The 23,886-nt window shown below is 41.9% G+C and overlaps 1 protein-coding gene across 3 annotated transcripts in view; it reads right to left on the bottom strand.

Moving 5' to 3' along the window:
• Positions 1-7,633: 7,633 nt before the first annotated feature.
• The window catches only part of LOC122922376, a 36,849-nt gene continuing 20,596 nt past the window's right edge, over positions 7,634-23,886 (bottom strand). For all 3 annotated transcript variants that reach the window (XM_044272968.1, XM_044272970.1, XM_044272969.1), the window contains exons 8-10: positions 16,270-16,355; positions 11,405-11,464; positions 7,634-8,724 (exon numbers count right to left, since the gene is read on the bottom strand). In XM_044272968.1, the coding sequence (XP_044128903.1) occupies positions 11,408-11,464; positions 16,270-16,355 (143 nt within the window). In that variant the 3' untranslated portion in view covers positions 7,634-8,724; positions 11,405-11,407. The remainder of the gene's footprint in view (positions 8,725-11,404; positions 11,465-16,269; positions 16,356-23,886) is intronic.

Raw genomic sequence — 23,886 nt, 5'->3', positions numbered from 1 at the left:
AGAAGCAGCAGCAGTCTTTGAAGCATGTGCACACAGGAGGACCAAGCAAGGAACTGAAGCCACAGACCTTCTATATATATGAGCTGGGCATCCAGCTCCTCCCAGTGGGAAGGAGGAGCCGCAGGGTGGGAGGCTACAAGAAACCCAGAAACCAAGATGGCCGCCAGCACATGTCAAACGAAGGAGAACAGTGAGAAGGTAAGACCATGACAGTACCTCCCCCTCAAGGGCCCCTCCTCCGCGGAGTAAGGAACGGTTTCAGAGGGAAGCGTGCGTGGAAGGCTCGGAGCAACGCAGGAGCATGGACATCTGCGGAGGGAACCCAGGAACGCTCCTCTGGACCATAACCACGCCAATGAACCAAAAACTGCAACCGACCGCGGACCAGGCGTGAGTCCAGGATATTGCTCACCTCATATTCCTCACGATTGCCCACTTGGACCGGACGGGGCCGAGGAACCGAGGAAGTGAAACGATTACACACCAGTGGCTTCAACAGGGAGACATGAAACACGTTGGAGATCCGCATGCCAGGAGGAAGCGCAAGGGCATAGGCTACCGGGTTTACCCTGTGAAGCACTCGGAAGGGACCAACAAAGCGAGGCGCCAGCTTGGGAGTGGGCACTCGAAGGTTGAGGTTGCGGGTGGACAACCATACACGGTCTCCGACCTGGTAGGAAGGAGCGGGCGCTCGTCTGCGATTAGCCTGGAGTCTCTGGCGTTGCGCAGAGACCTCAAGGGACCTCTGGATCTGTACCCAAGAAGTACGTAGGACGGAAAGGTGATCCTCCACAGCCGGAGTATCCTGGGGAGAGAATACCTCCGGTAACACGGCAGGTTGGAACCCATAATTGGCCATGAAGGGAGACGTCCCAGAGGAAGAGTTCACCGCCGTGTTCCTGGCAAACTCAGCCCAAGGCAGGAGGTCAACCCAATTGTCTTGGTGATCGGAGACATAGCAACGAAGGAATTGCTCCAAGGCCTGATTGGATCGTTCTGCGGCCCCATTGGACTGAGGGTGGTAGGCCGAGGAGAAAGAGAGATGAATCCCCAACTGGGAGCAAAAGGCGCGCCAGAACCTGGACACAAACTGACTCCCCCGATCCGACACAATCTCCTTGGGCAAACCGTGCAACCGGAAGACCTCCCTGGCAAAAATCGAGGCCAACTCTTGTGCAGAGGGTAACTTCTTGAGAGGAACACAGTGGCACATTTTGGAAAACCGATCCACAATCATGAGAATGACCGTATGGCCTCGGGATGCAGGGAGGTCCACAATGAAATCCATCCCCAGGTGTGACCATGGACGCTCCCCGGTGGCTATGGGTTGCAAAAGGCCCAACGGAAGGTGCCGAGGGGACTTACTCTGGGCACAAACGGAGCATGCCGCTACATATGCGGCGATGTCGGAACGTAGAGAAGGCCACCAGAACAGACGTGAAACCGCCCAGGACAGCTGATTCTTTCCAGGGTGCCCCGCGGCCTTGGAGTTATGGTAGGTTCGCAACAACCGAGTGCGCAACTCCTCAGGCACAAAACATCTGCCGTTGGGTCTCCCAGAGGGAGCACCAGATTGAGCCGCCAAAATCTGCTCACCCAGAGGAGAGGTCAGGCTGGTGCGAATAGCGGCCAGGATCTGATTCGGGGGTATGACCGTAGTCGGAATCGACTCCTCCCCGGACAGCTCGGAGTACTGCCGTGATAAGGCATCCGCTCTGATGTTCTTGGAGCCGGGTAGGTAGGAGACCACGTAATTAAAACGTGACAAGAACAGAGCCCATCTGGCCTGACGTGGTGTCAATCTCTTGGCCTCAGAGAGGTAGGTCAGATTCTTGTGGTCCGTCAGGATGAGAACCGGAACCACCGAGCCCTCGAGCAAGTGCCTCCATTCTTTAAGGGCCTGCACGATGGCCAATAACTCCCTGTCACCAATCTGATAGTTGCACTCCGCGGAAGACAGTTTCCGGGAGTAAAACCCACAAGGAAGCAGAGGACCCTCTGGTGTTCTACGCTGAGACAGGAGGGCGCCTACTCCCGTCTCAGACGCGTCCACCTCGAGGACAAAAGGCAACCCAGGGTTGGGATGCGACAGAATCGGAGCCGACACAAAGGCGGACTTTAGAGCCTCAAAAGCTCGGATGGCCTCGAGCGGCCAGACCTGAGGATTACTGCCCTTCCTGGTTAGATCCGTGAGAGGCTTGGCTAGCATGGAAAAGTCCCTGATGAACTTCCGATAATAATTGGCGAAGCCCAAAAAGCGCTGCAGGGCACGAAGCCCACTGGGCTGGGGCCACTGTAAGACAGCCGAAACCTTCTCAGGATCCATGGAGAACCCCTCAGTGGAAATGATGTAACCTAAGAAGGTTACCTGGGATCGGTGAAATTCGCATTTCTCAAGCTTACCGAACAGCTTGTTCTCTCGTAAGCGTTGCAACACTCGTCTGACATCCAGAATGTGGGCCTCCATGGATGCAGAATATACCAAGATGTCATCCAAATAGACCACCACACACTGCTGCAACAGGTCACGGAAAACATCGTTGATGAATTCCTGGAAGACTGCGGGCGCATTGCACAACCCAAAGGGCATAACCAAGGATTCATAATGACCGGTCCTGGTGTTAAACGCGGTCTTCCACTCATCGCCCGCCTTGATCCTTACCAGGTTATATGCCGCCCTCAGGTCGAGTTTGGTAAAGACCGTGGCCCCTTTGAGGCGATCGAACAGCTCGGAAATCAAGGGTATCGGGTAAGCGTTCTTGATCGTGATGCGATTGAGACCCCTGTAGTCGATGCAAGGCCTCAACTCACCGCCCTTCTTTTTCACAAAGAAAAATCCAGCCCCTGCCGGGGACGAGGATTTGCGAATGTGTCCGCGTGAAAGCGCCTCCCTCACGTACTCCTCCATGGCCTCATTCTCCGCTACCGACAGTGGATAGACCTTGCCACGAGGAGGAACGGCACCAGATTGTAACTCTATGGCACAATCGTATGGGCGGTGCGGAGGTAGGGCAACCGCACGCACCTTATCGAATACATCCCGGTACTCCTCGTATTCAGGAGGCAACAGAGAGTCCGAGGAAGTACACAGCAACTTGACAGGCCCATGGATGCAACTAGCCCCACACTGCGGTGACCACGAGAGGATCTCGGCCGATCTCCAATCGAAAGTCGGATTATGCTTCTGGAGCCAGGGGTACCCCAAGACCACCGAGTAGTGTGGAGACGAAATAACCTGGAGACAGACCGACTCTCTGTGAACGGCACCAATGGCCATCCCCACTGGAAGGGTCTCCTGAGTCACGTGTGGCGGCAGAAGGGGTCTGCCGTCTATCGCCTCAAGAGCCAGTGGGGAACCTCGAGGCTGCAGAGGAATGGAATTGGCGGCAGCGAACACACTATCAATGAACAAACCACCAGCACCAGAGTCCACCAACGCCTGGGTCGTCACCGAGCCCCCGACCCAGGAGAGGACAACAGTAATCAGTGGTTTGTCAACACGGGAAACCGGGGACGAGGAGACTCCACCCAAGATCTGCCCCCGACAGGATCTCAGGTGCGAGCGTTTCCCGGACGGTTCGGGCATGCCAACCGAAAATGCCCACCGAGACCACAGTACATGCATCGGCCCTCGCGTCTCGGACAGGCGAGCAAACCCCAGCTGCATGGGTTCACCCCCAGACCAGTCATCCCCAGGAGGCGTGGGAGGAGAGGGAGGCACGGGTGGGACAGCAAACGTAGGCGCCAATCTGTTAGAAGGCCTCCGCAGGCTCTCCTTAAAGGAAGGTCTCTCCCTGAGTCTGGTGTCAATCAAAATCAGGAAAGAAATAAGGGACTCGAGCTCCACTGGTAGGTCCTTGGCTGCAACCTCATCCTTCAAGGCATCCGAGAGACCATGAGAGAAAGCAGCGACCAGAGCCTCATTATTCCAGCCCACCTCTGCTGCCAGGGTACGAAACTCAATGGCGTATTCAGCTACGGATCGTGAACCCTGTCTGATGGACATAAGGAGCTTCGCAGCAGAGGCAGCACGAGCCGGCACATCGAATACCTTCCGAAGAGAAGCAACAAAACCGGAAAACTCGGCAACCACCGGATTGTTGTTCTCCCATAAAGGGCTGGCCCAGGCCAAGGCCTTGTCCGAGAGCAGCGAGATCAAGAAGCCCACCTTTGATCTCTCAGTAGGAAAGGCATGTGGCAGCAACTCGAAATAAATGGCCACCTGGTTAAGGAAACCTCGGCACTGAGTTGGCTCTCCCCCAAAGTGCTGTGGAAGGGGGGCAGAACCGGTCATACCCCGAAACACCGCAGTCGCAGCAACAGGTGTCGGGGTAGACTCTGGCGCAACAACCGGAGCGGCAGTAGGAGCGGGCCCAGGAGCGACAACCGACCCATCGGCAACGGAAGCTAAATGAGCCGTGCGTTCAAGCAGGGTTTGTAACGCCACAGCGAACCGACCCAACAGGTGATCCTGCTGATCAAGTCTGGCAACCAGCGTAGGTAGCGAGGATGGCCCTGTACCGTCAGAATTCATGGCTTGGTCCTAATGTCATGGAACCATGAACCAGACGTACAACAAGAGATGGGTGGAAATAAGAAGGCTTTATTGAAAATCAAGCCGTAGCTAAAGTCCAAACGGATGGCTAAACCGAAGCAGGGTCTTGCGTAGACGGAGGTCAGGAACCAGGAGGGTAGTCAGACGAAGCCAGGATCAGGAACCAACGGGGTAGTCAGACAAAGCCAGGATCAGGAACCAACGGGGTAGTCAGACGAGGCCAGGATCAGGAACCAACGGGGTAGTCAGACGAGGCCAGGATCAGGAACCAGAAGCAGCAGCAGTCTTTGAAGCATGTGCACACAGGAGGACCAAGCAAGGAACTGAAGCCACAGACCTTCTATATATATGAGCTGGGCATCCAGCTCCTCCCAGTGGGAAGGAGGAGCCGCAGGGTGGGAGGCTACAAGAAACCCAGAAACCAAGATGGCCGCCAGCACATGTCAAACGAAGGAGAACAGTGAGAAGGTAAGACCATGACAAAACTGAAAAATACATAAACGGACGACTCAAGCTTGACCCTCAATTTCAAGGTAGAGTGCTGCCACACCACCATGGGTATTACTGCAATTATCATGTATATATATATATATATATATATATAGATACAGTACAGACCAAAAGTTTGGACACACCTTCTCATTCAAAGAGTTTTCTTTATTTTCATGACTATGAAGGCATCAAAACTATAATTTAACACATGTGGAAATATATACATAACAAACAAGTGTGAAACAACTGAGAATATGTCATATTATAGGTTCTTCAAAGTAGCCACCTTTTGCTTTGATTACTGCTTTCAACACTCTTGGCATTCTCTTGATGAGCTTCAAGAGGTAGTCCCCTGAAATGGTCTTCCAACAGTCTTGAAGGAGTTTCCAGAGATGCTTAGCACTTGTCGGCCCTTTTGCCTTCACTCTGCGGTCCAGCTCACCCCAAACCATCTCGATTGGGCTCAGGTCCAGTGACTGTGGAGGCCAGGTCATCTGGCGCAGCACCCCATCACTCTCCTTCATGGTCAAATAGCCCTTACTTTCAAAGTTTTCCCAATTTTTCGGCTGACTGACTGACCTTCATTTCTTAAAGTAATGATTGCCACTCGTTTTTCTTTACTTAGCTGCTTTTTTCTTGCCATAATACAAATTCTAACTGTCTATTCAGTAGGACTATCAGCTGTGTATCCACCTGACTTCTCCTCAACCCCATTGATGGTCCCAACCCCATCTATAAGGCAAGAAATCCCACTTATTAAACCTGACAGGGCACACCTGTGAAGTGAAAACCATTTCAGGGGACTACCTCTTGAAGCTCATCAAGAGAATGCCAAGAGTGTGGAAAGCAGTAATCAAAGCAAAAGGTGGCTACTTTGAAGAACCTAGAATATGACATATTTTTAGTTGTTTCACACTTGTTTGTTATGTATATAATTCCACATGTGTTAATTCATAGTTTTGATGCCTTCAGTGTGAATCTACTATTTTCATAGTCATGAAAATAAAGAAAACTCTTTGAATGAGAAGGTGTGTCCAAACTTTTGGTCTGTACTGTATATATATATATATATATATAAATAAATATATAATATACTATATACTTCTGATAGCAGGCACAACCAGCGACAGGTCCTGTCTCCTCTTTTTCTGTCTGTTAGCTGCCCTGCATCTCTCTATTATACACAACACACACAATTCTTCTTTGGATTCCTAGCCTCCCTTCACTCTTCCTGGCAATACGCTTGATTGATTGACTCTTGACTGTCCCTGATTGATTTTCCACTGTCCCTGACTCCTTATGATCTGGGTTGTCTGTCACCCATAAAAATTGGGACTTGGTTCAGTCCAAACTGGTTCACTGATCCTTAATATAGTCCTGTGTAAATGACATCACTTCTGTCCCTTATGCCCCTCTAACATAGAGTCACATGTAAATAACATCACTACCTTCCCTTCTACCCGTCCAACATACAGTCTCATGTAAATAACCTCTATTCCCTCTCTCCAGCCACCTTAAAAATGAGTCACAAGTAAAAAAGAAATTATAGCTTCAATCTACCTAACAACCTGCAGCAACATGGTCCAATCTCCACCAACAAAAGTTGCTCTTCTAATCTGGAGACAGCCCATTAGACAATGAGACCCCACCTACTCATGTGAAATCATGCCTAGCAAATCCATTCTAGTCATGATCATGACTTATGCCTGTTCCAAGTGTGTATTGCAGTGGTGGGAGCACTGGTGGCCCCAGAATTTGGAACAGGCACATTCAGTATCATGCAGAGGGAATATTAAAGCTGCACAGCCGAGCAGAAGAGGAACAGAGTATGCAAAAGGTGAACAGTGATGGGCATGTTTGAGACCCCAGGTTTAACCCCTTAGTGACCACCCATACGCCTTTTTACGGTGGTCACTAAGGGGCCTTAGGCTGGGTGCAGCGGGGACCCAGCTCTCACATAAGAGCCACGGCCCTGCTCTAACAGCCCTGACTGGCAGAAGTGCCGATCCTGGCTGTTTAACACTTCACATGCTGGGGACGATGGCGCCCGCTGCAAGTAAACTGCTGACAGAGGGAGCGGACTTTTTTTTAAAAGGCAGATTTGCTAATTTATTCTTAGTTGCCACCGAAAAAACATTATAACAAGCGATCAAAAAGCGCCATTTACTCCAAAATGATACCAATGAAAAATACAAGTCGTCCTCCAAAAATCAAGCCCTCACACAACTCCATATAAAGAAAAATAAAAAAAAAGTTCTGGGTCTTGGGAAGTGGCAATGCAAAAACATTTTTTTCTTTAAAAAAAAAGGGCTTTTATTGCAAAAAAGTAGTAAAATGTAAAAGAACTATATGCATTTGGTATAACTGTAATCGTACTGACCCAGAGAATAAATATATGATGTTATTTATACCAAAAAATGAATGCCATAAATTTTATAACGTAAAAACGCAGTGACAGTATTGCTGTTTTTCCCATCTCCCTCCCAGTAAGAGTTAATAAAAGTTAATCAGAAAGATATGTGTACCCCAAAATGGCGGCGTTAAAAACAAGCCCTTATAAAGCTATTTGGACTGAAAAATAAAAAAGTTATAGCTCTTGGAAAGCGAAAATAGGAAAAGGAGGAAAAACGCTTGGTCAGTAAGGCCCAAAACAGGCTGGTCACTAAGGGGTTAATAAATGCTGTATTTTTCCACACATTTTCAACTAAATTTATTTCTAGAAATTGTTCCCAAAATATAATTTTGAAAATTTAGAAACATTGCCAGCAAATAATAGCCGCTGGACTCTCTGTGTGGTAAATTTAGTAAAATAACATGTAGGTTAGTAGACATACTAAAGTGAAGCAAATAAAATGAAAAATAATCAGAAATGCTGCATTACATTACAAATCATAAAATCAATAATTTTCTATTTAATAAATTCAATAATAATTTGTATTACACATTGGGTTTGTAAAATACAGCAATGGTATATGCTTATAATATTATGATTCCTACAGAAGCCGCATTTGTCCCTGTCAGTGTAGGACTGTTCCCATTACACACAGTCTATATCCACAGCATAGGTAGATGGCACTACAGACATTTACTGTCCAGTGTTACCATTAGAGCACTTTATAGTGAATAAGCAATTATAACAATTGTTTTATGTGCCGTGTTGCTTTCTTGTTATGATACAAATTGGGGGGAATTTATAATGCCCTGCACTCCAGAATTCTGGCTTCAAAAAGTTGCAAAACAGGGCTTAATTGCACACAAATTTGTGACCTTTTGCATTTTTATAGCACTTACTACAGTTTGAAAAACGGGTGGCAAAGTGGGCTTGGTTGCCTATGTTAATTTTATTCCAGATTTATTACTGTAACTATTTAAACTCGCTCCAGTAGTAGGTGGTGTGAAAAAACAGTAGTAGCAATTCTAGAAGTTTTAGGTTAAAAGATATTCCAAATTTAACAAAAACACACACTATTTGTTAATATTGGCAGAATCTACGCCAAACGAAACTGGCTTCAAATATTACCCTCATGATAAATTTCCCCAAATAAGCCTTGCAGTGAAATGCTGCATATTTGTTAAAGTATTATATACAATGGTCATCCTCTTATCAGACTGCTCATATACTTTATGTTGTTCCTTTTTAGTATGTATTATCAGTCCATATGTTTCAATACATTGCCCTAAGGAAAAACAAAAGCAGGTGTTAGTGATATTCAATTGACAAAGCTTTTAAATATTAAACAACTAGTAGTTATTCTCAGCCACTCTCTATAACATCAGAAATGTGTTCAACCTGCATATTTTGGGTCCTTTTTGCCCTTTTTCTATAGCTTACTATTGTGTCTATATAACTGTGCTGAGTGCACAGGCTCTTCTTCATATGGACCAGGAGAGCTGTGTTGTGTGCTCAGAGCCCATCAGATATCCCTCCCTTCTTTTTCCTTTTCTTCTATCACAGTTTGAATCTCACATAAAGGCTGAATCAGACAGATGGCAGTATCCCTTCCTCCCTTCTATCTACCTTTTTCTGTTTCTTTAGTTAGGCTGGTTTATTAAATATCTTTTTTGGAAAAAGCCATCATAGTTCTTGATGTGTTTTTTTGGAGTCAAAGACAAGTATGGATCCAGCAGAAATGAGAACTGTAACTTCTTCCTTTAGAATTCCCCTTCAACTAGAATCAATTTCTGACTTTGACTGAAAAGGTTTTATAAAAAACCCGCCACAAAAACACCAAATCTGGTAAATAGGCAGAGGTCTAGCACAGAAAGTCAAGATGGATTAGATTTACAGCACACCTTTGTGCAGGGACTAGCAATCTAGGGAACCTATTGCTTCCTCATAGGGGAAGGTGCCTTATAGCAGCCAGGAACAAATGTCATTGGCTGGAAATAGATTGGACAAATTCTAGCCCTTTAATAGTCAGAGAGAACACATGCCCTAAAAGCGGAGAGCACATTAGTTAGGGGCAGAGATGCTGCAAAGAGGCAGTATAGAGTGGGCAAAGCCACCAGCACTCCAGTGGGTGTGAATGAGATATCAGTGAGCCTGGACCATGAAAGCAGGAAGACTGCAGAACATGTGTCCAGTGTCTGTGGCTAGCAGGCGGGGGAAGACATCGGCAGTCATGGAACATCGGTGCTACAGTATCTAAACAGGGGGTTCCTTTCTATTTACTCAGAATTCCCTAAACGTGTATATAAAATGTGATCTCAAAACTAGAAAACCACTTTAAAGGACAATTGTGCAAGATTCTACAAACTATCAGCTGATAGTTTGGTATTTATATGCATTTTAGGTAAGAAACATGTTTTTTTAACAAAAAAAACAAGTCACATCTCTTTTGAACAGATATATTTGCTGCACTTTTCTAAACAGGGTTTATGCACGGAAAAGCTTTAGGTTCTGTACAGATTGTTGGACCATGTGATACTTAGAAAGTAAGGTAGCATAATGAAAAACATTCATCTCATATGACTTTAGAGCTGGCTACCAACGGGAACTACAGTACATATTTAGCGTTCAGAAATGACTAATCTGCTGGGTCAGACCCAGATTAGCTCTGCCAGGGACTGATGGAAGGACAGGGGGATGTTTTCATGTGCAACAGTGGCTCCTATGGGTACCCCAGTTACAATGATAAAGTGCAAAACTGCAGTGGTCTTTTATGGCCTACTGGGGGGGGGGGGGGGGCATACAATATTATGTTAAAAAAATATACAGCATTTTATTAGAATATAGGGGGTGAAAATGGCAGTGTGTCTTATCGTTTGAATGCTAATAACCGCTTCCATTATGGAAGCAATCATTAGCATGCAGGAGGCACTGGAAGCGGTGAGGGAAGCACTGCACTGACTGTACTCACCCGCTCAGCACTGTGTCCTGACTGCTACAGCTTCAGGAGTTGGTGAATGTTCACACACTATGACCTGATACTGTACGGCATCAGGTCACAGTGCAGCACCTGATGGAAGAAAACCAGGGAGCATTGAGTGCCTGATCTGCGGGGTGGTAGCACCATCTGCAGCAAGCCAGGTAAGTGTTTTTTTAAATGTCTGATCTGAGGTCTGATCTGAGGTCTGATGGAGGTCCAATCTGAGGTCTGATGGAGGTCCGATCTGAGGCTCATGGTGGTCTGATCTGAGGCTCATGGTGGTCTGATCTGAGGCTCATGGGGGTCTGATCTGAGGCTGATGGAGGCTGGGGGGTTTGATGGGTGTCTGATCTGAGGCTGATTGAGGTTGCTGGGGTCTGATCTGAAGCTGATGGAACTTGGGGGACTAATGAGGGTGTGATGAAGAATTGGAGTCTGATTTGGAGTTCTGATAAGGATTGAGGGTCTGATCTGAGGTCTGATGAAAAATATGTTTTATCTTATTTTCCTCCTCTAAATCCTGGGTGCATCTTATAGTCCAAAAATATGGTATATAAAATTAGTTCAAATAATATAAAAAATGCAAATAAAAAAATGCAACACCCATGCCAATTATCGCTATAACTGCCTCCTAATTCGAGACTATACATATTATATATCAGATTAACTAAAACAAAAAAAAAAAAACATTCTAATACTTTACTGCTAATTTTCAAATATAAAAAAATTAAGAACTATAAAAATGTATTTTAACTTTTTGTACACGTTACTGCTAATAAAGCTAAAGAGAGCAAAAAATAAATTTTGGTCATTAAGGGGTTTAAAATTTTATTTTTAAACCAAATAAATTTTGTTCTTGTTCTTTTTGAAGTATCATGAATAAAGGCACTATTAAAATTACTTTTACTTCTGTACTTTGAATTATTTTATGTATTAACTAGGAAAGATACGATAAAAATATCAATATTAAAAATGCTGTCTTACTTACCCATTAATAATTGTTCAGTGGAATTTCTGATTCTTGAGATGTGACTAGGAGTTCAAAACTCTGAAAAGATAAAAATACTTCAATAACATTTTATATCATTCATAATGGATTCACTAACTTCATTCACCTTCCCAGAATTACTACCTCTGACACTTGTTCAGTATCCCGTCTAACCTCAAAGAATAGGTTTAAGGTGGACCTAATTGTATTGTCTTTGATTTCTGGAAATGGATTGTTGATCCAGGGAATGATTTTGATTGCCATATTTGGAGTCCGTAAAAATAAGGGTTTCTGCCTTCCTTTGGATCAAAGCAGTAGGATTATACATTGACCTCAATCAGCTTCTTTTTTAACCTTATCAAATATTTAAAACGTGATATACTGTATTTGGAAGGTATATTAATGGGGTTGTGTCACTTCAGCAAGTGGCATTCATCAGAAAGTTAATAAAAGCAACTTTTTAATGTATCTGATTATTTATTATCCTCATTGCTTTCTTTGCTAGCTTTATTCATTTTTCCATTGCATTATACATTGCTTGTTTCCATGGTTACGGCCACCCTGCAATCCATCAGCAGTGGCCGGGACCATGGGAGCTCACATAGGTTGGTGCTTTTTTCTATAGTGTGCCAGCATTGCTGCCACTGAAGGATTGCAGGGTGGTCATAACCATATAAACAAGCTGTGTATGATGTGATTGAAAAATGAATCCAGCCAGCAAAGAAAGCAATATGGATAATAGCAATACATTTGTAAGTGTCTTGCATTAACTTTCTCTACATAATAAATGCTATTTGCTGAAGTGACACATCCCCTTCAGTTCAGTTTTCAGAACAAGGGATTCTACACTAATTTTCACTAAACCATCTCAGTAGCAGAAGGACCTGGTGCTTGTTTGTAATTCTTGCATACTACTTGCAAAAATCCCCCTGGACCCATAGCTGTGTTCTCACTCCATTGATTGGTAACATGGAGGTTACTGTGGTACCTGCAATGTTTTACAAAGATTTAAACTACATGGGCCTCATCATCTGTGAAGTCCTGCAAAGTGTCACAGATCACGGGTCCCATCACAGCGGCACAGGTTTTCTCTACAGAATGTACAGTATCTCACAAAAGTGAGTATACCCCTCACATTTTTGTAAATATTTTATTATATCTTTTCTTGGGACAACACTGAAGATATGACACTTTGATACAATGTGAAGTAGTCAGTGAACAGCTTGTAAATGTGGTGTGGCCTCCAAATAACTCAACACCCAGCCATTAATGTCTAAACTGCTGGCAACAAAAGTGAGTACACCCCTAAGTGAAAATGGCCAAATTGTGCCCAAAGTGTCAATATTTTATGTGGCCACTATTATTTTACAGCACTGCCTTGACTCTCTTGGGCATGGAGTTCACTAGAGCTTTGCAAGTGGCCAGTGGAATCCTCTTCCACTCCTCCATGATGAAACCTTGGAGCTGGTGTATGTTAGACACCTTGTGCTCCCCCACATTCCATTTGAGGATGCCTAACAGATGCTCAATAGGGTTTAGATCTGGAGAAATGCTTGGCCAGTCCAGCACCTTTACCCTAAGTTTCTTTAGCAAGACAGCGGTCGGCTTGGTGTTGTGTTTGGGGTCGATATCATGTGGAATACTGCTCTGTGGCCCAGTTTCTGAAGGGAGGGGATCATGCTCGGCTTCTGTATGTCACAGTATATGTTGGCATTCACGGTTCACTCAATGAACTGTAGCTCCCCACAGCCGGCAGCACTCATGCAGCCCCAAACCATAACACTCCCATCACCATGCTTAACTATAGACAAGACACATTGTCTTTGTACTTCTCACCTGGTTACCGCCAAACATGCTTGACACAATCTGAACCAAATAGGTTTATCTTGGTCTCATCAGACCACACAACATAGTTACAGTAATCTATGTCTGCTTGTCTTAAGCAAACTGTTCGCGGGCTTTCTTGTGCTTTATCTCTAAAAATTTTAATAATAATCTTTATTTATATAGTTCCAACATATTCCGCAGCACTTTACAGTTCATGGGTTGATGTACAAACATTCATAAAAAACATAAAAGACAAGCCAATAAATGTAAGAGGAATGAGTTTACAATCTATGTGGAGATAGGGAAAAAGGGAAAAAGGGGAGTAGATATAAAGCTGCATGAGCCAGTCACCATCCGATTTATGAAGTGCTTGTGGGTGTATGTGTGTGGTGGAGCGTTCGGTGGAGGATAAGGTTCAGGAACAGATGATAAATGGGCTATACATGGAGAGGAGTTAGTTAGATCAAGGAATGTGATAGGCCAGTACAAATCAAAGAGATTTCCAGCTCACCTGAAGCAGGGATATGCACCGTGCACAGAAGACCTGAGTTTAAGGCCAAATTCAAACTTCATGAAAAAGGATCCAGCACTAGTTTTAAAAGTCTATCTTTATTTGAGTTAACTGGAACCTAGGAGATTCTGTTTCCATACCTGTATGTATTGAATACTCAAAAAAAGCAACATGAACTTTTAAAACCAGTGCTGGATCCTTTTTCATGAAACGTGATAGGCTACCCTAAAAGATGTGTTTTTAGGGAGCGCCTAAAATTGTGTATATTGTGATTTAACCTACTTTTAAGGGGTAAGGCATTTCAGAGAACTGGTGCAGCTCAGGAGAAGTCTCGAAGCTGGTAGTGAGAGGTTCGGATTATGTCGGATGTCAATCTTAAATCATTTACAGAGCAAAGATCATGGAAAGGGTGGTAGACAGAGACGAGTGAAGATATGTAGAGGGGTGCAGCACTGTGGAGATATTTGTGGGGGTAGGACAAGCAGTTTAAATTAGATTCTATATTGTATGGGCAACCAGTGCAATGACTGGCACAGGGCGGCTGCATTGGAGTAGTGGTTGGACAGATAGGTGACCCTGGCTGCTGCAATAAGTATAGATTGGAGAAGGGAGAGCCTGGAGAGGGGGAAGTCAATTAGTAGTGAGTTACAGTAATCGAGGCAGGAACGGATTAGGGTGACAATGAGAGTATTTGTTGTTTTCATAGTGAGAAAGGGGTGGATTCTAGAGATGTTTTTAAGGTGCAGGGACATGAGCAGGCGAGAGACTCAATATGGGTGGTGAAGGAAATATCAGTGTCAAGCATAACACCAAGACAGCAGGTGTGCTGCCTAGGAGTAATGATGGTGTCGCACACTGAGAGGGAGATGTCAAGTTTGGGTAGGTTAGTAGATGGAGAAAACATAAGAAGTTATGTTTTTTAAAGGTTCAGTTTCAGATAGAGAGAGGACATGATGTTAAAGATGTCTGAGAGACAGTCACTGATGTTCTGTAGAAAAAGAATCTCTAGAAGAGGCTTCCTTCTGGGACAGCAGCCATGCATACCAATTTGATGCAGTATGCACCGTATTGTCTGAGTAATGACAAGCTGACCCCCCACCCCTTTACCTATGCAGCAACGCTGGCAGCACTGATACGTCTATTTTGAAAATACAACTGCTGGATATTACACAGTGAGCTTGTGCACTCAACTTATCAACTCAACTTGGTCGACTATGCCAGGGTCTGTTCTGAGTGGAACCTGTCTTGTTAAACCGCTGTAAGGTCTTGGACACTGTGCGGCAGCTCAGTTTCAGCGTATTGGCAATCTTCTTATAGCCTAGGCCATCTTTATGTAGAGCAACAATTCTTTTTTCTGATCCTCAGAGAGTTCTTTGACATGAGGTCCCATGTTGAACTTCCAGTGACCAGTATGAGAGAGTGTCAGAGCAATAACACCAAATTTAATACACCTGCTCCCCATTCACACCTGACACCTTGTAACACTAACAAGTCACATGACACCGGGGAGGAAAAATTGCTAATTGGGCACAATTGGCCATTTTCACTTAGGGGTGTACTCGCCTTTGTTGCCAACAGTTTAGACATTAATGGCTGTGTGTTGAGTTATTTTGAGGGCAAACCAAATGTATACTGTTATATAAGCTGTACACTGACTACTTTACATTGTATCAAAGTGTCATACCTTCGGTGTTGTCCCAAGAAAATATATAATTAAATATTTACAAAAATGTTAGGGGTGTACTCACTTTTGTGAGATACTGTATATCTTTGATTATAGACCCTGTCACAGCAAATGCATAAAGTCAAGTCTCACATGATCTAGAATATGTTGTTAGATGTTACGGACAGTGGTTGTGCAACCACTGTGCCAACTAACCAGTTTGACTTTGGGCTATTACAGAGGGCGTTCTCTTGGCGTTCCCCTAGTTTTCACATTTATTATGATATTCGTTTGCACCAAAAACATCCTTGACATTTCCTGATTTTAAACTAGAATATGGGCAAGCTGAAATCCACAATTCTGGCGCACAAAATTGGCATAGACTACAACAACTTAGACCTGGTCCAAAGTTTTTGGTCCACTGGGACCCATTTTTAGCTGAGAGACAGTATTTTGGTACATTTGGACAATTTGTTTTAGCTTGGAGACAACATTTTTAAACATTGGGGCACATTTTTGGCTCAATGAGACAGAATCTTAGTGAACTTGGACACATTTTCAAGTCATCAGGACAATGTTTTGCAGAAAACTAAACCAACAAATATGTGGTATAATTTTTACAGTACAGTCTAAAGATACACCAGATTTAGAGTTGTGTATGGGCTCATGAAAAGTCTAGAGCCCCCATATCAGTAACCTCAGTAACCTTACCTCTCTGGAACAACTGAACAAAACCAAAGAGCCCTGGGGCTCAGTTGAGCATTTATGATTTTGCTTTCCAGTGATCAGTAGGGCCAGTTAATAACTGGACCTAAAACTTGTGAATTACTATTCCTATTTTATGCTCTGACTTATGTAACTTACAGTACGTTTTCTCTTTCTCAGTATGATTATCAAGACAAGGATGATAATGAAGATGATGAGTCCCACAAAGCATCCGATTATAATACCTAGGAAGTAAAATGACATGTGGTATGTGTAAATTAGCAAACTCTATTCATTTATATATTACTGATATAAGAATAATATGTTTCCTGTGGTTTTTTGTTATTGTATTTAGGAGTATTACTGGTACTTATTTATGATGAAAATCTATTCTACAGTCATTTTAACTTTATTTTGTGTTTTCTTTCCCACCCAGATTGAAAGCCAGGTCACTACTATGTTATTGCTAGATTTACTGACCTTGATTTGTATTCTCTGGTTTATAAAGATCAGAATGCTTTCTGTTATGTTTTCAAAAGCTTTTAAAAAAAGCTATTATTTTAGGGCTCAATTTGACCCAAAAATATTTTATTTTAGGGCTCAATTTGAAAAAAAAATTTTTTATTCATATACTGATATTTGATTAGAATTGACCTTATGCTTGATAGTTGATGTGTTTTTATTTTGATAATTATTGTTAATTGAATTTCACCTATATATACCTCAGTATGTACCACATTTGTATGCTTGAAAATGGCTGCCGTGAGCAGCTGAAACATTGCTGACATTGGGTGAATAAAACTTTGAATCTTTTTTGGAGTGCTGCCTTCTCTGTGTTTATCTACTATTTATACACTGGATACTGTATATTTTTGTGGTGGGTACATAGGATGGGAAACATAAAATCACATATTGCTGTTAATCCATTCAGAACCAGGCAAATTTTTATTTATTTCATTTTAATTTTTTCCTCCCTACCTTCCAACAGCCATAATGTTTAGATTTTTATGTGAACATAGCGATATGAGGGCTTGTAATTTGTGTGACAAGTTTAATTTTTTAACACCTTAAGGACCTTGCCATTTTTCACCTTAAGGACCAGACTGTTTTTTGGAAACTTGACATGTGTCACTTTATGTGGTAATAACTTCAGAATGCTTTTACTTATCCAAGCGATTCTGAGACACATTGTACTTCATGATAGTGAAAAATTTTAGTTGATATAATTTACCTTTACTTATTAAAAAAATCTAACATTTACCGAGAATTTAGAAAAATTTACAATTTTCTAAAATAGAATTTATCTGCTAGTTATTATTTTACATTTCCCATATGTCCTCTTTTATGTTTGCATCATTTTGTAAATGTCATTTTATTTTTTGGGTCTTATAAGGCTTAAAATTTTTGAAGCAAATCTTGATATGTTTTACAAAATTTCCCCCAAAAACTTTTTTAAGGACCAGTTCAGTTATGAAGTCACTGTGGGGCTTACATAATAGAAACCACCTAAATGGCCCCATTTTAGAAACTACACCTCTCAAGGTATTCAAAACTGATTTTACAAACGTTGTTAACCCTTTAGGTGTTCCACAAGAATTAAAGGAAAAAGGAGATTACATTTTAAAATTTAACTTTTTGGGCAGATTTTCCATTTTAAATTCATTTTTCTTGTAACACATCAAGGGATAACAGCCAAATAAAACTCAATATTTATTACCCCGGTTCTGCAATTTACAGAAACACCCCAAATGTGGTCATAAACTGCTGTACGGGCACACGGCAAGGCACAAAAGGAAAGGAGTGCCATATAGATTTTGAAGGGCAGATTTTACTGGGATAATTTTTAAGCTGCCATATGACATTTAAAGCACCTCTAGAGTAGAAAATCAAAAAAGTGACCCCATTTTGGAAATTATAGGATAAGGTGACACTTTTATTGGTAATATTTTGTGGTATATATGACTTTTGATTGCTCTATATTACGCTTTTTTCAGGCAAAGTAACCAAATAAATGGCCCCGTTTTTATTTTTATTTTTTTACGGTGTTTACCTGACAGGTTATATCATATGCTATTTTTATAGAGCATGCTGTTGTGGAGGCAATTATATCAAATACTGTATGTCTACTTTTATTTTTATTCAGTTTTACATAATAAAGCATTTTTGAAATAAATCATGTTTTTGTGTCTCCTTTTTCTGAAAGTCATATTATTTTTATTTTTCGGGCAATTATCTTATGTAGGGGCTCCGTTATTGCAGCATAAGGTGACGGTTCGATTCATACTTGTCACCACCAGACATCTGAGAAGCTCTGACAGATGCCTTTCAGAACCTCCTCCTTGAGCTTCCTTTGTTTTGGTTTTCAGTTCCTCATCTCGTTAGCCTCTCTCAGCTGTCATGTAGTTGGACTGATTGCATCCCTTTAAATTCCTCCCCATAATGCATTAGTGTGCGGTTTATACAACTTCCTGGAGTGTGTGTGCATGCTGATCCTATTTCCCAGTCTTCTACAGGATAAGTGTTGTACATTCCTTTGTGATTTTCTGTTTGCTGGATCCCAGGTGACCCTGACTCCCTCCGTGTCTAGTGTAGGGAGCCGGTGGTCGTGTCCCCTCACTATTATAGGGTGTTCAGGTGTTATACAGTCGAGGTACGAGGATATGCGATCATCTATCATTGGGATTTTTGCATAGGCTGAGCAGTCAGGGAGAGTGCCAGGTCTGATGCAGTAGTCTCCCTTTTTGTTCCTTAGTTTTGGATCCAGTGAGTCATATATTCATTTGGTGTTGTCTTGTTTCCTGTACACCTTCCGTGACAATACTATTTTGGGTTACATACTACTTTTTAATTGTTTGATATTACACTTTTTGTGATGTATGGTGACCCAAAAATTAAATCATGTGATATTTATAGAGAAGGTTGTTACGGATGCAGCGATACCTAATTTGTCAATTTTTTATATTTATTTTGGTTTTACACAATAAAAGCACTTTTGAAAGAAAAACAAATCATGTTTTTATGTCTCCATTTTCTATCTTTTTTTATTTTTGAGCGATTGTCTTAGGTAGGGTCTCATTTTTTGTGGTATGAGATGATGGTTTGATTGGTACTATTTTGGGGTACATAATACTTTTTGATCATTTGGTATTACACTTTTTGCGATGTATAGTGACAAAAAATTGATTTTTTGGCACGGTTTTTATTTTAATTTTTTATGGTTTTCACCAGACAGGTTAGCTCATATGAGCAGGTTGTTATGGACACGGTGATACCTAATATGTCTGTTTTTTATATATATTTTGGTTTTAAACAATAAAAGCATTTTTGAAACAAAAAGATTATGTTTTTATGTCTCTATTCTCTGAAAGCCATATCTTTTTTATTTTTGGGGAAATCGTTTTAGTTAGGATCTAATTTTTTGCGGGATGAGATGATGGTTTGATTGGTATTATTTTTGAGTACATATGAATTTTTTATCACTTGATATTACACTTTTTGTGATGTGACAAAAAATGGCTTTTATAGCACACTTTTATAAAAAAAATGAAAAATTTACAGTGTTCACCAGACGGGGTAGATCATGTGATATTTTTATAGAGCAGGTTGTTACACATACGATACCAAAGATGACTGTATTTTATTTTTTTTCTATTTTTTTACAATTTTATATGTCTTTATATGAGAAAAGGGGCTTTTTTTTAATTGAAACACTTTTATTATTTTTTATTTTTGTCCCACTATGGGACTTCAACATTACAGGGTCTGATCACTGTTTAAATGCAGCACAATACATCTGTATTGTACTGCATTTACTATCAGTGTATTACACAGTGTAATACACTGATAGTTTTCCTATGAGACCCAGCCTGGGGGCTGTCAGTAACAGCCAGATCCCTGGCGCTGATCGCGGCACCAACCATGGGGCAGGGGAAGGACCACTGGATGAGAATGCTCATCCTGGGGCACAAGGTACCAGCCATTTAGGGCAAGCATTCTTGTCCTGGGTCCTTAAGGGGTTAATGACCCTATTTAATTTACCATATCTTGAATTTAAAAATGGGAAAAATTCTTTGTAGGGTGAAATTGAAAAGTAAACGCTCTGCCATTTTGGGTTTTGTTTTTACTGTGCAATTAAAAATGACTGTGGATCAGTATTTCCAAATCTATATTATTTTTATTTTGTTTTACACTTCTGGAAAAATATATATTGTTCTGAATTTTTTTTTCTTTGCACCTTCATATTCTGATACCGATAACTTTTATATTTACATTTACAGCGCTGTGTGAGGGCCTCCTTTTTGCAGGCTGAGCTGTAGTTTTTCTTTACCTTTTTTGTACTATTTATGGATATACAGTATGTATACTACTATATATTTATATTTTAACAGTTTGTACATTTTCAGATATGGTGATGCCAATTATGCTAATTTATTATTGTTTATTTATCTAATATTGTTTATGTAAAATTGGAACAACATCTGAACGCTTATACCAAAGACTGCAATAGTTTACTATTGTAGTCTATGGGGATTCTGTGGTCTTCATATTGAGCCTTCCCATGGACCCCAGGTTGCTATAGCAACCAATCGCAAACTCCACCAGTTGCTGCAGGCTCTTGTCAGCTGTTTAACATAATTGAAATCCACTACATATGGAACAGGCAAAATTTGCAAGCCTGCTCCATACACTCATCGTGCACCTTGAATGAACAGTAACTCCAGGGTGTACAAAAGGGTTAATCTTAGAATTCTGGTGAACATATTATGGCTACAATCAAGAAAAAGTGCAGAATATGAATAAAGGCCCATTTACACTGGCCTCGGAACCAATTAATAGGCAAAAATAGTTGGCCAGTGAAAAAGAGGACATTATTATTAGTGGCACAATCAGTCTGTATAATCAATCAGGGTACTCCCATGTGCTGACTTAGGCCTCTTTCACACAGGCGAGTTTTCCGCGCGGGTGCAAAGCCTGACGTGAATGCATTGCACCTGGACTGAATCCTGACCCATTAATTTCAATGTGTCTGTGTAGATGAGCGTTGTTTTTCACGCATTACTTCTGCATTGCGGTAAAATCGCAGCATGTTCTATATTCTGCGTTTTTCAAGCAGCCCTGGCCCCATAGAAGTGAATAGGGCTGCGTGAAAAGTGCATTGCATCCGCAAGCAAGTGCAGGTGCGATGCGTTTTTCACTGATGGTTGCTAGGAGATGTTTGTAAACCTTCAGTTCTTTTATTTTGAAAAATAAAGTAAAGAAAGTACCATGAGGTCTTCTGAAGCGTGAGTAGTATTCTTCTCATTTAACAACAAATATTCAAAATGTTATATGGCTGAATTGTATATGAAGTCATAATCAGTCTGTAACTATGATGCTCATGTTCCTATGTAGTATTTGGGGTTTTTAACTGTATTTATCAATTGGAAAGTCCACAATTCTTTTTTTCAACTTCTCTCTACTCTGACCTGCCGAAGCTGTGGCAGGTGAAAGTAGGTCAGAATATGATAGATTGCCTGTTCTAAATTTAACAAGTGCTGTCCGCCACTTTCATACATTCATAATCACATTTACACAAATAAACAAAGATGAAAACACACTTCGGTTTCCCCTATTGATAAATGAAATGCTATGTACACCTATGGGGATAATTTTTTTTTTATTAGACTATTGTACTCATTATGAGCTAAAAAAAACTTTTTTTCAATTAGTCTTTATTAAAAATATGGAGTCCTTTCCTCTGTGCTGAGATGCTCTACTAGCAGAATTATAAATTTCTCTCTGCTCTGTCAGACAGGGAGCTGACAGGCTCTTTATCTTTGCTCTTAGACCATATAAACACTCATCAAGGCTCAATCCTTATCTTACTGATAATAATGTGAATTAAATAGGTGTTTATGACTAGAGATGGCCTTGCGGTTTGCCCGGTGGTTGTTTCGCGGCGAACTTTGCGTGTTCGCAATTCGCTGAACATGCGAACATATGGAGATATACGCGCCCGCAATATTCTTTTACATTGTGAGAACTTTGACCCATGACACATATCCATCAGGTGGAACAGGAAAGCCAATTGAGACGTTTCAGCACACGGACATAGCACCTACCTTATAAATAAACCTGATCAGGCTGCATTTTACATTCAGTGTTTTGCCAGTGTAGGGAGAGGTTGCTTTGTGGAGCAGGGACAGACTGTTAGGGACACTAAACGCTAGCTAATAGGCTAACAAAAGTCATTTTAAGCACTAGTATAGGTGTGCTATCGATATGTGTGATACACAGAGGGGTGCGATATACTTATAATATACTTTTATAATGAGTCAAAAACACATAGATCTATATAGTGATCACCTGGAAGTCAGGGGCCTAGGAGCTAGGGGTTTACTAGGGCCCTTTTGTATTTAGGGTAAGGTTACGGACGGGGTCGCTCTTATCAGGGTGGGTGGTCTGTGGTTAGGCTATCAGGGCCAGAATAGCACCCCCCTGTAGGGCAATATCAGGGACAGTTCTTTGCCCACCCTGTCCTTCACTACCACATCATCATCTAGCCCAGGGATAGATGTTTTTTGCTTTCCCTCCTGGATTCATGGATGTGCACTGGAAGCCCCCGGATTGTGGTAGGACATATGGTTTCTGATTTTGTGCCGCCGAGCACCTGATTTAGTGCCACCACCACTTTTTATTGCCTACCACATCTATGCTTTTTGCTTAACTTTAATCATTAAATTTATTTTCATTTTGAGGGATATCTTTTCCATTCACACGTCCACAAAATGGGTCCGCATCCGTTTCACAATTTTGCGGAACGGGTGCAGACCCATTCATTTTCAATAGGGCCGGAATGTGCTGTACGCATCCGCATTTGCGGATCCGCACTTCCGCATCCGTGCTTCAGTTTCTACAAAAAAATAGAACATGTCCTATTCTTGTCCGCAATTGCACACAAGATTAGGCATTTTCTATTATAGTGGCGGCGATGTGCGGTTCGCAAATTGCCGGTGTCCGTGTTTTGCGGATCTGCAAAACACTTACGGACGTGTGAATGGACCCTCATAGTAACATTTTTAAAGGTTACGTTTTATCTTTATGTATATTCTAATGGATTGCTTTCCTTGTGCAATGTTATAATATACTTTCTATGTTAGATAGTATATTACAGTGCATTTGTATTGTGCGGCAGTTGTGTGCGGTTCTGCTGCGATACTGCATGTATATAGAGGGACAAGCGTTATTGGAACAAATAATTTCTACTGGTGTGATACCAGTCGTTCCCAAAAAAAACTGATTGAAGTGGGGTGTTATATACCAATATACTTTCTTTATAGTGCATTTGGGTACTGTATAGTGCATTTGCGCATGCGCATACGCGAAAATTATATTGCCGATATATCAAATTGAAAAAAATTATGAATGGAGATCGCTAGTTTGAATAATACATCTGGTATGTCACTGTCCATGTTGTGGGACTATTTGTGCACTTCTAGTAATTATTTCTTGGCTGCAAATATGAGCTGAAGGTTTTTCAGGTTCGCCTGCCATTAAAATGAATGGGACCCACCGCGAACTTACCGGTTCGCGAACATTTGATCGTGTTCACGCAACCGCCAACTGTCCCGGCAGATGTTCGTCCATCACTATTTATGACCTCTTTATAATTTAGAGCTAAGAGTTATTAGATGACTGGCATAAAGTGAAAGTGAAAGCACACACAGTGCTAAGTCAGTTTCAGAAAACCAGCTGTTTTTGGGTGTTTCCATGCAGCACGTTGGTTTTTGGCCTGAT

This window comes from Bufo gargarizans, unplaced genomic scaffold, assembly GCF_014858855.1.
Source record: "Bufo gargarizans isolate SCDJY-AF-19 unplaced genomic scaffold, ASM1485885v1 fragScaff_scaffold_293_pilon:::fragment_2:::debris, whole genome shotgun sequence".
NCBI lineage: Eukaryota > Metazoa > Chordata > Amphibia > Anura > Bufonidae > Bufo > Bufo gargarizans.
The sequence above is the reverse complement of the archived record's forward strand: the minus strand, read 5'-3'. Positions and strand labels throughout refer to the sequence as shown.